General features: G+C 40.7%; 1 protein-coding gene across 1 annotated transcript; it reads left to right on the forward strand.

Moving 5' to 3' along the window:
- Window positions 1-2,052: 2,052 nt before the first annotated feature.
- LOC133311225 (pentatricopeptide repeat-containing protein At1g74600, chloroplastic) lies at window positions 2,053-4,853 on the forward strand. The gene has a single exon (XM_061512240.1). The coding sequence runs from the start codon at window positions 2,128-2,130 to the stop codon at window positions 4,840-4,842; it is 2,715 nt and encodes a 904-aa protein (XP_061368224.1). The 5' UTR covers window positions 2,053-2,127; the 3' UTR covers window positions 4,843-4,853.
- The last annotated feature ends 10,753 nt before the right edge of the window (window positions 4,854-15,606 follow it).

The following is a 15,606-nucleotide window of genomic DNA, read 5'->3' on the forward strand; positions in this document are numbered from 1 at the left end:
CAAGTCTCGAAAAAGAAGCTTTGCCATATCCAAAAATCTAAGAGGTAACCTTTGGACACTCAACCTACAACGAGAGAAAATGCAATTTGGGAGGAAACTTTCTAGAGGCTCAAAGACGCAAAATGACAAATGGGAAATTGCTCTGAATGGGTAAGTATATAGGTGCGAAAGTGAAAAGTTGGAGAGGGAAAATGTGTAACTTTGAGGGAGACGACCACATTTAGTAGTGTACAAACGCGACTCACGTTCTCCAATGCACGATGCACCAATAAAAACAAGACACGTGTAAAAGCAGGCAAAGAAAAGTCAAGAGTCACCACCCACAGGAGGACCTATGAAAAATCGGCACGAAGAGATAAACTCCTTAAATTCCTCAAGAGCTCGTCAAATCAATTATTACCCTATCAGCCGCTTCGAAGCATGCAACTTGGCGTTGAAGCCGACCCGCAAAAACTAATCGAAGTTGGAACTCATCTAGAAAATCACAGCTCAATTAAGGCATAACACTAGCAAGGTCCAAGTTAACTTCGCTAGTTACAATAGGAACCAATAACCTAGTGCTCTAGCTGAGATACATCATATGCACGGCTCAAGGTGGCTCAAAGCCACAACGCCTATACTATCAGATAAAACCTCAACCACAAGCACCTCGGTCATAGTCGATGCCTATCAAAGCAGTATTACAGCCCAGCAGTCCAAGCTCCCAGACTGGACCCATCTTATGGCCTCATAGCTTCTAGAAGCTACTACTAAAGAAAAGTGAGTAAGCTGAAGAGAAAAGAGATATGATGCTCTATCCTATGCCAAAGGGATAAGCGGTATAAGACTACTTATCATATTCTCCAACAATCTCACTACTCCACTTACAGGTAACCCCTTATATAAATAAAGGGTTAAGCCTCTCAGTTATACAATCTGAACTCCATACTCTCTTAGCTAACATTATGCACATACCCCTCGCATTCAACTATATGCCATTGTTATTGTGCATAGTGAACTATTTTTTCTTGTGACGTCTCTTCCATAGACTCTTGCGAGCATACCGATCCAAGATGTAAATACTATCTTTCGGTTATACATTTTTGATCCATCTGTATTGATCTGATGGAATGATGCATACAAAGAAATAATATAGAGAACCAAAAAAAAAAAAAAAAGAACAAAAAGGATATCATTATCATGGATGCTTTTCTAAGAAGTGAGAAAGATACGTGCCGGAAAAACTTAACGCTGAGTAGCTAAAAGACAAAATTTCCCTGCACAATCCAAAGATATTTTGCCAACAATCCAAAAGTTTAGGGATTTACTTGTGTAATCCCTACAAAAAAGAAAGTATTTTATTTTCTTTTTAAAATTATAAAGTGGGTAAAAAATTTATAAGTTAAATAATAGGAGTGGCATGTATCAAAAAAATAATAGGAGTGGCTATGTAATTCAAGGAAGTTATGAACACTTTTGGCACCTTTTTTTATTTAAACTAAAAACTATTTTTAAGCTAAAACTAAAAAAAAAAAAAAAAAGCTTTAGAAATATAGTAAAAAATTGTTTGATGATTATATAAAAATTTTAGTTTAAAAATTATTTGAAAGCTGTTTGTTTCAAAAAGAAATTATTCATTTCAAAAAAAGTTGATGGAACTTAGAAAAAGCTCATCCAAAGATCTTTTGGTTTTTGGTTTTTTTGTTCATTATGAAAAAAAGATTTCTTTTTATTATAATTTATTTTGTAAAAATCTATTTGACATTTCTACTTATAATAAGAAGAAAAACAAAAAAAATAAAAATAAATTTGTGGAATAAGATAATGGTAGCTGAAATTTGAGCGGGAAATGCTCTGTTGGGAATTTAGACAGTTTTGATGAATTATATAGATTTTAAATTTGTGGAATTACTCGAGTTTTCTCTTTTGTTAGACTTTTATTCATAGTGGGACATTAATCCTAAGCTTTGATGATTTGGAAAGTGAAGATCTAATTTTGACATGGTTTTCGGATTAGGGTTTGGATATTTTATTTGCTGGTTGCTTGATACCTGTGGAGAATGTTGAATTGAAGGAGCAATGTAAATTATCATATAATGCATTCAGTAAGTTTCAGTTTCTAGATGAGATTCTTCTGTTATAGTAGACATGGCTGTGACATTCTGTTCCCTTCGTGTGATCCTTATGAATTCGCTAATCAATAAAAAATTACATAGGAAAAGTTCACAACTTGCTTGCAGATTCACCTCTTCCCTCGCTTTTGTTCAAAACCCATTCGTTTCATGTGTTCAACTTGATGAAAAGTCCACTTTGTCCAACCCTTTTGAGTTCTTACGTGATTTCAAGTTTCCAGGGAAGCAGAGTACCAGGAACACTAAAATCTTGCATGCCCATTTGCTTAAAACTCATGATTTACAGTCTGACATCTTCTTCATGAACTCTTTGCTCGATTGGTATTGTAAATCTGCTGACATGGTTGTAGCCCACAAGCTGTTTGACACAATTGCTCTTCCAAATCTTGTTTCTTGGAACATCATGATATCTGGTTACGACCATAGTTCAATGTTTGAGAAGTCATTGGAGATGTTTTGTAGGATGCATTTGCTTGGTATTGAGCCTGATGAGTTTAGTTATGGTAGTGTTCTTTCGGCCTGTATTGCTTGGCAAGCCCCAATATTTGGCATGCAAGTTTATTCACTTGTAATGAAAAATGGTTTCCTTTCCAACGGTTACGTTCAGACTCGAATGATGGATATGTTTTCCAAAAATTGCAACTTTAAAGAGGCTCTAAGGTCATTTTATGATGCTTCATGTGATAATGTGGCATGTTGGAATGCTATTATTTCTGCAGCAGTTAAAAATGGAGAAACCTGGGTTGCTTTGAATCTGTTTCGGCAAATGTGTTGTGCATCTCTTACGCCAAATAGTTTTACATTTCCAAGCATCTTAACAGCATGTTGTGTGCTCAAAGAGAAGCAGATTGGGGAAGGAGTTCATGGGATGGCGATCAAATGCGGTGCAACAGATGTCTTTGTGGAGACTGCTATCGTTGATTTATATGCAAAATTTGGATGTATGAGTGAAGCTTTTAGACAGTTCTCCCAGATGCAAGTCCACAATGTGGTCTCCTGGACTGCTATAATATCTGGGTTTGTGCAAGAGGATGATATTGTTTCTGCGCTAAAGCTTTTCAAAGATATGAGAAAAATAGGGCAGGAAATAAATAGCTATACTTTTACTAGTGTTCTTTCTGCATGTGCTAAACCCGGGATGATTGAGGAGGCGGGTCAAATTCATTCTTTGTTATTAAAATTAGGGTTCAGTTTGGATGATAAGGTTGGGGCTGCTTTAATCAACATGTATGCAAAAATAGGAGAAGTTGGACTATCTGAGTTAGCCTTCAGCGAGATGGAAAATATGAAGGATCGGGGCATATGGGCAGCTATGCTGTCTTCTTTTGCTCAAAGCCAAAATTCTGGAAGGGCAGTTGAGTTATTCCTTGTAATGTTAGGAGAAGGAGTGAAACCTGATGAGTATTGTATTAGTAGTGTGTTGAGTATTATGAGCTGCTTAAATCTAGGGTCACAGATTCATGGTTACACTTTGAAGTCTGGGTTAGTCACTGATGTTACCCTAGGCTGTTCACTTTTTACAATGTACTCAAAGTGTGGTTGTTTAGAGGAATCTTATAAAGTTTTTCAGCAAGTTCTTGTCAAAGACAATGTCTCATGGGCCTCCATGATTTCTGGTTTTGCTGAGCATGGATATGCAGATCGAGCTCTTCAGCTATTTAAAGAAATGCTATATCAAGAAATTGTACCTGATCACCTGACCTTAATCCCAACTTTAACTGCATGTTCTGCTCTTCGTTTCTTGCAGACAGGTAAAGAAATTCATGGTTATGCTTTTTGTTTAGGAATGGGAACAAACACAGTTGTAGGTGGTGCGCTTGTAAACATGTATTCTAAGTGTGGAAGTTTGAATTTGGCAAGGACAGTGTTTGATATGCTGCCCCAAAAGGATGCATTTGCTTGCTCTTCCTTGGTCTCAGGATATGCCCAAAAGGGTTTAATTGAAGAGTCATTATTATTATTCCATGATATGCTCCTGACTGATGCAGCGGTTGATGGCTTCACAATTTCATCCATTCTCGGGGCTGCTGCACTTTTGTATCGGTCAGAAATTGGAACTCAACTGCATGCCTACATTGAAAAATCAGGCTTACAAGCAGATATATCTGTTGGTAGTTCACTAGTGACAATGTACTCAAAATGTGGAAGCATTGAGGATTGCCATAAAGCCTTTGATGATGCTGAGAAGCATGACCTGATAGGTTGGACATCCATCATTGTAAGCTATGCTCAACATGGTAAAGGTGCAGAGGCCTTAGCTGCTTATGAACTGATGAGAAAAGAAGGCGTCCAACCTGATGCAGTAACTTTTGTTGGGATTCTATTGGCTTGTAGCCATAGTGGGCTGGTTGAAGAAGCCTTCTTCTATCTTAATTCAATGTTTGAAGACCAAGGCATTAAGCCAGGTCATCGTCATTATGCTTGTATTGTTGATCTTCTTGGTCGATCAGGTAGACTGAGAGAGGCTGAAATTTTCATTAACAAGATGCCTGTTGAGCCTGATGCTTTAATATGGGGAACTTTGCTTGCTGCTTGCAAGGTCAATGGTGATGTTGAGCTTGGAAAGTTGGCAGCCAAAAAGGTAATGGAATTGGGGCCAAGTGATGCTGGAACTTATGTGTCCCTCTCAAACATCTGTGCAGATGTAGGACAGTGGGAAGAAGTCACAAAGATTAGAAGCTCGTTGAATGGAACTGGGATGAAGAAAGAGCTTGCGTGGAGCCTTTTATGAAGAGCAACGATGTCATGATTGGTGACTCCTAATAGCTACTAATTTGATCTCTTGGGTTCCTTGCATAAAGTTATGGTAACAGAATAATGAGTTGATATCTGAAGACCAGATTCTTGTGCATGCAGTCAACCACCATTCTGGATGATAGGTATTTAGATTCACAGTTGTAATCTTTAGAAATGTCAAGATATACTGATATAGCATAACTCTTGCACTTGTACCTCATTTCCTGGCCAATTTCAATGTTTAGCTGCTATCTTTTAGCCTGGAGGCTTAAAAGAGTGACTTCCATGAGAATTTCATGAGAAACAAGTTAAAATCATATAAAAACGGATGAAATTGTTGTGCAAAACTGTTATGGTGTTATGGTGCATAATGCAGGTGAAATGCTATCGAACATAGTATTAGAATATTAGAATTCTTACTCTCTTAGGAGTCTTATTCCCATCTTGCTCTTTATTTGCAGCACTAAAGTTTCCACAAATATTACTAAAAAGAAAAAGTTTCCACAAACATATGCTTCAAGTTTTCTATTATTATCATCATTATAATCATCATCCATTTACATGGTATATACTGATTATGTTGCTTGTGTAACACACAGGTAGAATTGATCGGTCAGATAGCTTCACTAATTGGTTGTTGGCAAAAAATTATTGCCGGATACTGGTGGTTGTCAGTGCCAAAGTCATCAAGTAATTGATGGTTGTTGAGCCTAATGCTAATTTTCTAAGGAACATGATTGAAACAATTAAGGTACCAAAATTTCCCACTGCCATAATTTGTTTGTGAATATGACTCCCACATGGATATAAACTTGGGAACTAAGCCAAATTTGGTGAGTTTATCAATTATTTCTCTGGAGAGCCACCAACCTTAACAACTGTAGGAAAATTTTATCTAATTGTTTGTTGTTATCAAACTTACGAAATTTAACAACTGTGGGAAAGATTTGTATGTACAACATCAACATGGACATCACTTTTATCCCAAACTAGTTGGGGACTTCTTTTTCTCATATCTGACTAGTCCATGAAAATTTTGCAGGCCTCCTTGCAACTATATGTTACCCTCGGAGAGCCTAAAAGCCTTAGTTCCTACATGATATGCTTGTGGCTGTCCTATTGTGCAAAGCAGGAGTCTCCTGCTAAATGATGCCTAAAATATTGCAGCCTCTGCAGAAGCGACTGTGGTTGTAGTGTAGTGTGTGTTCAAGTCTAGCTATAAGAGGAAGACAGAGTCTTGAGCTAGTTCTAAAAAAAAGAGCCTTGAAAGTTAAGTTTACACTCTACTTCTAGGATGACAGCAAATTTTTAGTGATTGACATGGACCCAAATGCATGTGGTTTTTGCCATTATGTATGGAGGAGGTATGGTTGTCCTTTGCTTAAACCTATGATAAAATACCACCTCCATATTACTTGAGAAAAATCCCATCATCAATTCAATACTATGACAAGAATTATCTATATACTGTTTGTTTACAAAATGAACTTAAAAATATAATACTTGGTCAAGCACGGTATTAAATTGATACAATCCCAATAAAAGTATATCAGAGGAGCAAGGACAGGAAGATTTGGGCTCCCAGACCCAACATTCCGCAAGGCCCAAACATTCAACAAGGTCCAAATGGGACCAACCAGGATGACACAGCAATTAGGAAGGGAAATCACACTGATGATGATGACCTCACTACCCCTCAACAGATTATCAACGTGGCAGGAATTGTAGAAGCAAGTTAGTTACGAAGGCACGAATAAATAGGGAAGGAAAGGCAGTAATGGGACACGCTTGGAGAATATGGCTTGTGGGTCCCTTCGGGGAATTGGGAGAGAGTGGAGCCTCTCTATGTGCTCCACACTATCTGTTCTTTACTTTGTTAATTGTTGAGACTATTTTCAATTACTTGTAATCGTTGCTTGTGTGGTGGTGTACTGAAGCTTTTACCATTTAAATAGTATATCGATTCCCTTTACAGAAAAGTTGTTAATCGGTTTGCTTGATTTCTGTTATTTGATCTGAGAACCTTATCAATTGGTATCAGAGCTCCGATCTTGGAGCTCTGTGGGATGGTCTTGACAAGACAAATGGAACATCGATTGGATTTTCTGGAAGAAGGACTAAGGAGAGGATGTGCTAGACAGGAAGAGGTTTGCTTACGGTTGGACGCTAACGAAGCTAGACATGAAGAATTGTTACGAAGAATGGAGACCAGTGAGCAAGGCGTTGCTAAGATTATTCGGCGATTAGAGGAAATGGCTAGAAATAGGAGGAGTCGTTCACGAGGAGGTGAAAATGATTCAGAGGAAACCGAAACCGAACCTCAGGTAGGAGGAAATCGTAGAAGGGGCCACCTGAATTGTCTGCTGACCAGACGTTTAGAGATTCCGCTGTTTTCTGGAGAGGACGCGTTTGGATGGGTGAGTAAAGTGGAGAGGTATTTCACCATTAACGGTGTAACGGAGGCTGAGAAGGTGAGTGCCGTGTTGGTGGTGTTAGAGGGTGAGGCCCTCACTTGGTTCCACTGGTGGGAGGGTAACAATCCAAATGCCCCATGGTTGCGATTCAAGCGCGAGTTGCTGAGCCGTTTCCAACCAGAGGCTTTAGATAACCCTTACCGTGCTTTGTATACACTCAAGCAATGGGGGAGTGTCGCTGATTTTCGTATGGAGTTTGAGAAAGTGGTGGGTGTCTTACGGTTTGAAGACGAAGAGCTGCTCAAGGGCGCTTGGCTCAATGGGGTAAAGAACAACATTAGAGAAGAACTTATGATGTTGCCGGCGCTGAACTTGGCAGATATGGTGAAATATTCGATGAAGATAGAAAGGAGAAACGCAGCCTGGGCTGAGGAAGGGATAGGCTTAGTGGGACGGAGTTGGGCTTCGAACGCTGGACGGACAGAAGTGGGCCAACGTAATGCTTTGGGCCCAATTGATCATAAAAAAAGTAATAACCCCACACATGCTGGCCCAACCGGTTCTTTAACCCAAAGCCAAACAAATCCAAATCCGTATACGCAATTGAACAACCCTAATCCCCAATATTCACCGACGGAGAACACGAAAGGAGGTTCTTCGTCTACGGCCTCGACGTCCGTCGCTGGAAATCGTACACCGGACATGTATCTCAGTCAGGGTCGCCGTCTTTCACAGTCTGAGTGGCGAGATCGTCACCAAAAAAGGCTTTGCTTTAAGTGCGAAGAACGTTGGAGATCGGGTCATAGATGTCGGGTACCACAACTGCATCTGTTGTTGGTAGACGATGATGACGAGGGGGAAGAGAAGGAGGATGATGGGAAAGTAGAGAGGCCGAACCAAATAAGCGAAGATGATGAAGGGAAGGCTCTGCAATTGTCGCTGAACAGTCTATTAGGGCTCACTTCAAACCAAAGCTTAAAGGCATGGGGTGAGATCTCTGGGCAAAGGGTTGTGGTCATGGTGGATTGCGGCGCGACAAGCAATTTCGTACGGCGGGCAGCGGTGGACAAGCTAGGGCTACTAGTGACAGACACATCGGAGTACAACGTTGAGGTAGGGGATGGTCACAAAGTGAAGTGCCAAGGTGTCTGTAAGGGAGTTGAACTCCAGGTCCAAGCTGCACGAATCACACAAGATTTCTACCTTTTCGAGCTAGGAGGGGCTGATGTGGTACTTGGGCTGGAATGGCTTAATCAGTTAGGGGACATAAGGGCTAACTACAAAGAAATGACCCTTCGTTTTGGACAAGGGGAAGCAGAGGTGTTGATTAAAGGGGATAGTGCCTTGTCAAGGTCAGTGGTGTCTTTCAAATCCATTGTCAAAGCTCTTCATGATCAAGGGGAAGGCTACTTCCTGAGTTCAGAAAAAGAAGGAGTTGCTACCGAAGGGAAGCCGTGGGATGGATTACAAAGGTTAATACAGGAATTCCATGATTTGTTTCAGGCAGCCAGTTCCCTACCACCTAAGCGTACGTGTGATCGTGCCATCAACCTCCAACCGGGAAGTCAGATACCCAACCTCCGGCCTTTCAGGTATCCTCATTACCAAAAAACTGAGATAGAAAAGTTGGTGTCTGAGCTGATGTCCTATGGTTGGATCCGTCACAGTACTAGTCCATATTCTAGTCCGGTGATTTTGGTAAGAAAAAAAGACGGTAGTTGGCGTGTGTGTGTCGATTACAGGGCTCTAAATAAATTCACCGTGCCAGATAAATTCCCTATTCCCGTTGTAGAGGAGCTGTTGGACGAATTAGGGGGATCAAAGGTCTTTTCTAAATTAGACCTCAAGTCTGGGTATCACCAGATACGCATGAGGGAGGAAGATATACCAAAAACTGGTTTTAGGACACACGAGGGGCACTACGAATACTTAGTAATGCCCTTCGGATTAACAAACGCACCTTCAACCTTTCAAGCCTTGATGAACGAAATTCTGAGGGAATTTTTACGCAAGTTTACTCTGGTTTTTCTGGATGATATACTGATATACAGTAAGTGCAGGGAGGACCATGAGGAACACTTACGCAGGGTGTTTGAAGTTCTTAGGCAGCACAAGTTAGTAGTTAATCAAAAGAAGTGTTGCTTTGGCAGTGACCATGTGGAGTATCTTGGGCATATTATTTCAGCAGAGGGCATTAGTGCTGACCCAAGCAAGCTGCAAGCAATGACAGAGTGGCCAATCCCTAAAACCATCAAGGGATTAAGGGGATTCCTGGGTCTAACGGGCTATTATAGACGTTTCGTTAAGGATTACGGAAAAATAGCCAAGCCCCTGACTAATTTACTCAAGAAGGATAGTTTCAAGTGGAGTTCGGAAGCAGAAGCAGCTTTCATGACATTAAAGAGCTGTATGTGCTCGTTACCAGTGTTGGCATTGCCAAACTTCCAGCAGCCCTTCACGGTTTGTACAGATGCCTCAGGGAAGGGTATTGGGGCTGTTTTGATGCAGTCAAATCGTCCATTGGCTTACATCAGTCAGGGATTCTCCCCAAGAGCCATGACTAAATCGGTTTACGAAAAAGAATTAATGGCAATTGTTTTCGCCATACAGAAGTGGAAGCACTATCTTTTGGGAAACCACTTTATTGTCAAGACAGATCAGAAAAGTCTTAAACACTTGCTAGATCAAAGAGCATTAGGGGAGGAGCAGCAGAAATGGTTGTGCAAGCTGATTGGGTTTGATTTTGAAATACAATATCAACCAGGCAGGGAAATTCTGGTGGCTGATGCTTTGTCTCGTCAGGAGCAATACGCAAGCTTGTCCCGCTTACAACTGCCAGATTTGGATCTGTTGGAACAAGAGATTCTGCAGGATAACAGGTTGCGGGTATTGGTACAAGACTTAGTAATCAATTCTGAGGCACATGAAGGTTTCAAGCTAGAAGGAGGACGTCTATTTTACAAGGACAGGTTGGTCTTCCCTTCCAACTCGAACTTTATTGTTCCATTTCTACAAGAATTCCACAATTCTGGAATTGGAGGTCATTCGGGCTTCCTTCGTACCTACAAACGTATAGCTGGACTAGTCTATTGGGAAGGCATGAAGAAGCGCATCAAGGAATTTGTGGCCGTATGTACCATCTGTCAACAAAGTAAGACTCAAAGTCTGTCCCCAGCAGGGTTATTGCAGCCCCTACCTATCCCTAACAAGGTGTGGGCTGATATAGCTATGGATTTCATAGGGGGATTGCCCAAGGCCGCAGGTGTGGATACTATCTTTGTGGTGGTAGATCGATTCTCTAAGTATGCGCATTTTTTAACTCTCAAGCATCCTTACTCAGCCAAAGATGTAGCTGATCTGTTTATAAAAGAAGTGGTAAGGTTACACGGGTTTCCTATCACTATAGTTTCTGACAGAGACCGCCTCTTTATGAGCTCTTTTTGGGCTGAGCTGTTTAAATGCGCGGGTACCAAACTGCATTATACTACAGCTTACCATCCTCAGGCCAATGGGCAAACTGAGGTGGTTAACAGATGCCTGGAAGTTTACCTACGGTGTATGTGTGGTCCACTTCCGAAGCAGTGGCCAAAATGGATCCCTTGGGCTGAGTATTGGTTCAATACCACGTACAAGGATTCAACTGGTTTAACGCCTTTCAAAGTTCTTTACGGTATGGACCCCCCTACATTTCTTAAAGCTCTTGATGAGGTTTCCAGGACTTTACATGAGTGGGATCTTATGCTTCAAGAGCTGCAACAGAATTTGTGTAAGGCCCAAAACCGCATGGTGCAACAAGCCAATAAGAAGAGACGTGATGTGCAATTTGAGGAGGGTGAGTTCGTTTATCTGAAGCTACAACCTTACAGACTCAAGTCCATTGCCAAGCGGGTGAATGAAAAGTTGAGCCCAAGATTCTATGGACCATTCAAAATTCTCCAACGTATCGGGGTTGTGGCTTACAAACTTCAATTGCCTGATGGTTGTAAAGTTCACCCGGTCTTTCACGTCTCATTGTTGAAATCAGCAGGTGCTGCCGTAACCAATGTACAGCCTTTACCGGCTTGTTTATCTACAGAGTGGGAATTACAACTTGAACCAGAGGACGTGCTCCAATGGAGACGTTCCCAGAAGCATATATTAGAAATCTTGGTTAAATGGCGAAATCTGCCCGCTTTTGAAAATACTTGGGAGGAATACCATGTGCTCAATCGGCTATTTCCTCACTCCCACCTTGAGGACAAGGTGCTTAAATTGGGGGGGAGTATTGATACAATCCCAATAAAAGTATATCAGAGGAGCAAGGACAGGAAGATTTGGGCTCCCAGACCCAACATTCCGCAAGGCCCAAACATTCAACAAGGTCCAAATGGGACCAACCAGGATGACACAGCAATTAGGAAGGGAAATCACACTGATGATGATGACCTCACTACCCCTCAACAGATTATCAACGTGGCAGGAATTGTAGAAGCAAGTTAGTTACGAAGGCACGAATAAATAGGGAAGGAAAGGCAGTAATGGGACACGCTTGGAGAATATGGCTTGTGGGTCCCTTCGGGGAATTGGGAGAGAGTGGAGCCTCTCTATGTGCTCCACACTATCTGTTCTTTACTTTGTTAATTGTTGAGACTATTTTCAATTACTTGTAATCGTTGCTTGTGTGGTGGTGTACTGAAGCTTTTACCATTTAAATAGTATATCGATTCCCTTTACAGAAAAGTTGTTAATCAGTTTGCTTGATTTCTGTTATTTGATCTGAGAACCTTATCATAAATAAAGTAGAACCTCGGTACACTAGTTTTAAATTGCTATGATGCAGTCATTAAAGAGGTACACTAGTTTTAAATTGCTATGATGCAGTCATTAAAAACTTATGAATTAACTTTAACCATAGTAGATGATCTACAAAAATGAGTTTTGTCTTGTTCCTGCCTGCCTGACACTCAAAGGGGTGGGTCCACAATGACCTAGGTCTTATTCGAATGCTCCTGGCCCATTTTGACATAGTTATAGGCTTATAGCCTTATAGCGGTAATTGCAAAGGTATTACCGCAATTCAGTGAGAATGAAAGAGTTGAGTATAGTGTTTAGATATAAAATGTTATTTATTTTTAGAGTAAATATCATTTTTGGTCCTCAGCAATTTTAGGATGTCTGCTTTAGTCTCTAGCAAATAAAAAGGTTATTCGTGGTCCTTAAAAAAATTCAAAATGGATCCATTTAGTCGAAATCGTAGTACCTTCACAAATTCAAAAAAGACCCATATTAGTCTCAAAAAGACTAAAATGAGTCCACTTTGAATTTCTTAGGGACCACGAATAGCCTTTTTATTTTCTAGGGACTAAAGCAGGCATCGTGAAATTTGCTGAGGACGGAAAATGATATTTACTCTTATTTTTATTTTATTTTATTTTTTTGGTGATCTTTGAGATAGGCCTTTTTATTGGGGAGAAATATTTGAATAAACTTAGTGCATGAGTTGGGCATAGTGCACTAATACATAATTAATTAATAATTAAAAATCATGACCTAACATGATTAATGATGTAATTAGCGAGAATTGTTTTGTTACGTTACCAGACAAAAAACTATCTTCATATAGACTCGTAATATATGTGGGATTCGTTGAACAATGGAGAGAGAGAAAAAATTAAGGTGGAGCCCAGCTTGAATTGTAATTGCAGGGAGATGGGTTTTTTGTCCTGTAACATGACAAGACAATTCCCCTTAGTCTAATATATCCAACGTAAATGCAATACGTTTATATAAAATTTTCTCATTATAAAGGGAGCTTCAGGGTAGTGAATGTTGTTGAGACTAATATTTTGCCTTGGCAAGGTTTGGTGTGGATATCAAACCATGGCATTTGGATTGGTTGGGATAAGTAGAAAGAATTGTGTTTTGACTAACAACTATAACATCTGTGGTTGACTTCCTTGAGTCACCATCTCCACCCAAGTCAGCATCCGAGTAGGCTTTTAACTCGGGTTTTCTTGTCCCAAAGCATAAATATTTATTTACTGTACCTTTGAGATATATGAATATCCACTTGACGACATTTCAATGCTCCCTGCCTAGATCCGATAAAAACTGGCTTACAATTCTGACTGCATAAGCAAGATCGGGCCTTGTGCATATCATGGCATATATAAGGCTGCCTATGGCTGACTGATGTGGGACCTTTGATATCTCGTCTCTTTCTTCATCACTGGTTGGACTTTGCTTCTGAATCAACTTGAAGTGTCCAGCCAGAAGAGTACTAGCCGTTTTGGATTGGTTCATGTTGAACCTATTCAGGATTTTCTCTATGTACTTCTCCTGAGATAACCACAACAACTTCTTTGAGCGATCTCGGACAATCTTCATCTCGAGTATCTGTCTTGCTGAGCTTAGATCTTTCATAGCAAATGACTTGCTAAAGGCTTTCTTGATGGCATTAATCTTCCCCATTCTTTTCCCACTATTAACATATCATCTACATAAAGCAAGGGGATGATGAAGTCGTCATTGTCATACCTCTTGATGAACACACAATGGTCTGCTTGAGTCTTCTTGAATTCGTGCAGAATCATGAAAGATTCGAACTTTTTGTACCATTGTCGGGATGCTTGCTTTAGGCCGTAAAAACTCTTCTTAAGTCGGCATGCCAGATGTTCTTTACCTGGAACTTCAAAACCTTCTGGCTACTCTATGAATATTTCTTCTTCCAAGTCTCCATGAAGAAAATTTGTCTTCACATCAAGTTGTTCGACCTCCAAGTCTTGAGTGGCTGTTATTGCTAGAACAGTTCGGATCGACGTCATCTTCACCACTGGTGAGAATATCTCTTCAATGTCTATGTCTTTCTTCTGATTGTACCCTTTCACCATAATTCAAGCTTTATATCTCAGTTTTGGGTTATTCTCCTCCACCTTGAGTTTGTATACCTATTTGTTCTTCAAAGCTCGTCTGCCATTTGGTAACTCAACCAGATCAGAGGTGTGATTCTTTCATCTCGTCTTGCGTGGATTTCTCTTACTCTTCCTTTTCAGCAGTGGTCAGTGCCTCTTCATAACTCTGAGGCTTTCCTTCTTCTACAACAACTGTGTAATCGTCTACAGGGTATCTGGTGGAAGGGCGTCTAACTCGGACATATTGTTGAGTTTGTGGTTGCACCTCGAAACCCGGTTCTTCTATTTCATCTCAGACTTCCGGTTGTTCTGATTCTGTTTCACCTTTAACTGGTGGCTCTTCTTGTTGTCTGCCTTCCTTAGTGTTATGAGGATTGGGTTATCCCCATGCTTCAGTTCAAATAGGGGAGACGAGATCTTCTTGATGAACTACAGCTCGAACGTTGGGCCTTTGTATGTCCTCAATTGTCTGATCCTCTAAGAAGACTACATCTCGGCTTCTCACAACCTTCTTGTTGATGGGGTCCCAAAGACGATAACTGAACTCGTCTTTTGGTGAGTCGAGATAAACACACTCTTGGTCTTTGCATCCAGCTTTTCTCGTTCATCCTTCAGAATGTGCACAAATGACCGACATCTAAATACCTTAAGATGCTCGTACCTTGCCTTTCTATCCATCCAAACTTCTTATGGGATTTCTCCTTCCAAAGGACTTGAAGGTGACAAATTTATCAAGTCGAGTGCAGTTTTGACAGCTTTTCCCCAGAATACCTTAGGAAGCTTAGCATGTGACAGCATACTTCGCACTCGCTCTTCAATGGTCCGGTTTATCCTTTTGGCTACACCATTCAACTGAGGTGTCTTTGGAGGTGTCTTTTCCAGCTTTATACCTGCCGCCCTACAGTACATCTCGAATGGACCTCGGTATTCTCCACCGTTGTCAACTCAAACGACCTTTAGCTTCATGTCGGTCTCCCTTTCAACCCTTGCATGGAACTCCTTGAATCCTTGGAGTACTTGGTCTTTTGTATTTAGCAAGGACACCCACACTCTTCTGAAGTGGTCATCAATGAATGTGACGAAATAATATGCATCACCTAGAGATTTCTCTGACGTAGTACATACGTTAGTATGGACAAGATCAAGAACATATCTTCTTCTTCTAGGCTGGTCCGGTCTTCTGAATGAAACTCAACATTGCTCTCTAGCTAAGCAGTGTCTGCATGTTTTCAGAAGTTGACCTTTCAAGTTCAGCAACAGTTCCTTCTTGGTGAGAATTTGTAGAACCTTCTCACTCATGTGTCCGAGTCTCTTGTGCCAGAGCTCCAAACTCGATTCATCCTGAATAGTATTGATCTCTTTATTGCCGATCTTCCCTTGCATGACATAGAGAAATCCTTCTTTCTTACCTCGAGCTACCACCAAGCTACCTTTGGTGACTTTTCATCTTCCTCC

This window comes from Gastrolobium bilobum, unplaced genomic scaffold (assembly GCF_033153095.1).
Source record: "Gastrolobium bilobum isolate Gb01-03AN ecotype WA unplaced genomic scaffold, APGP_CSIRO_Gbil_v1 utg73972, whole genome shotgun sequence".
Lineage (NCBI taxonomy): Eukaryota > Viridiplantae > Streptophyta > Magnoliopsida > Fabales > Fabaceae > Gastrolobium > Gastrolobium bilobum.

Coding starts and splice junctions, on each gene's coding strand:
- LOC133311225 (XM_061512240.1), top strand. CDS start 2,128: ATGGCTGTGACATTCTGTTCCCTTCGTGTGATCCTTATGAATTCGCTA.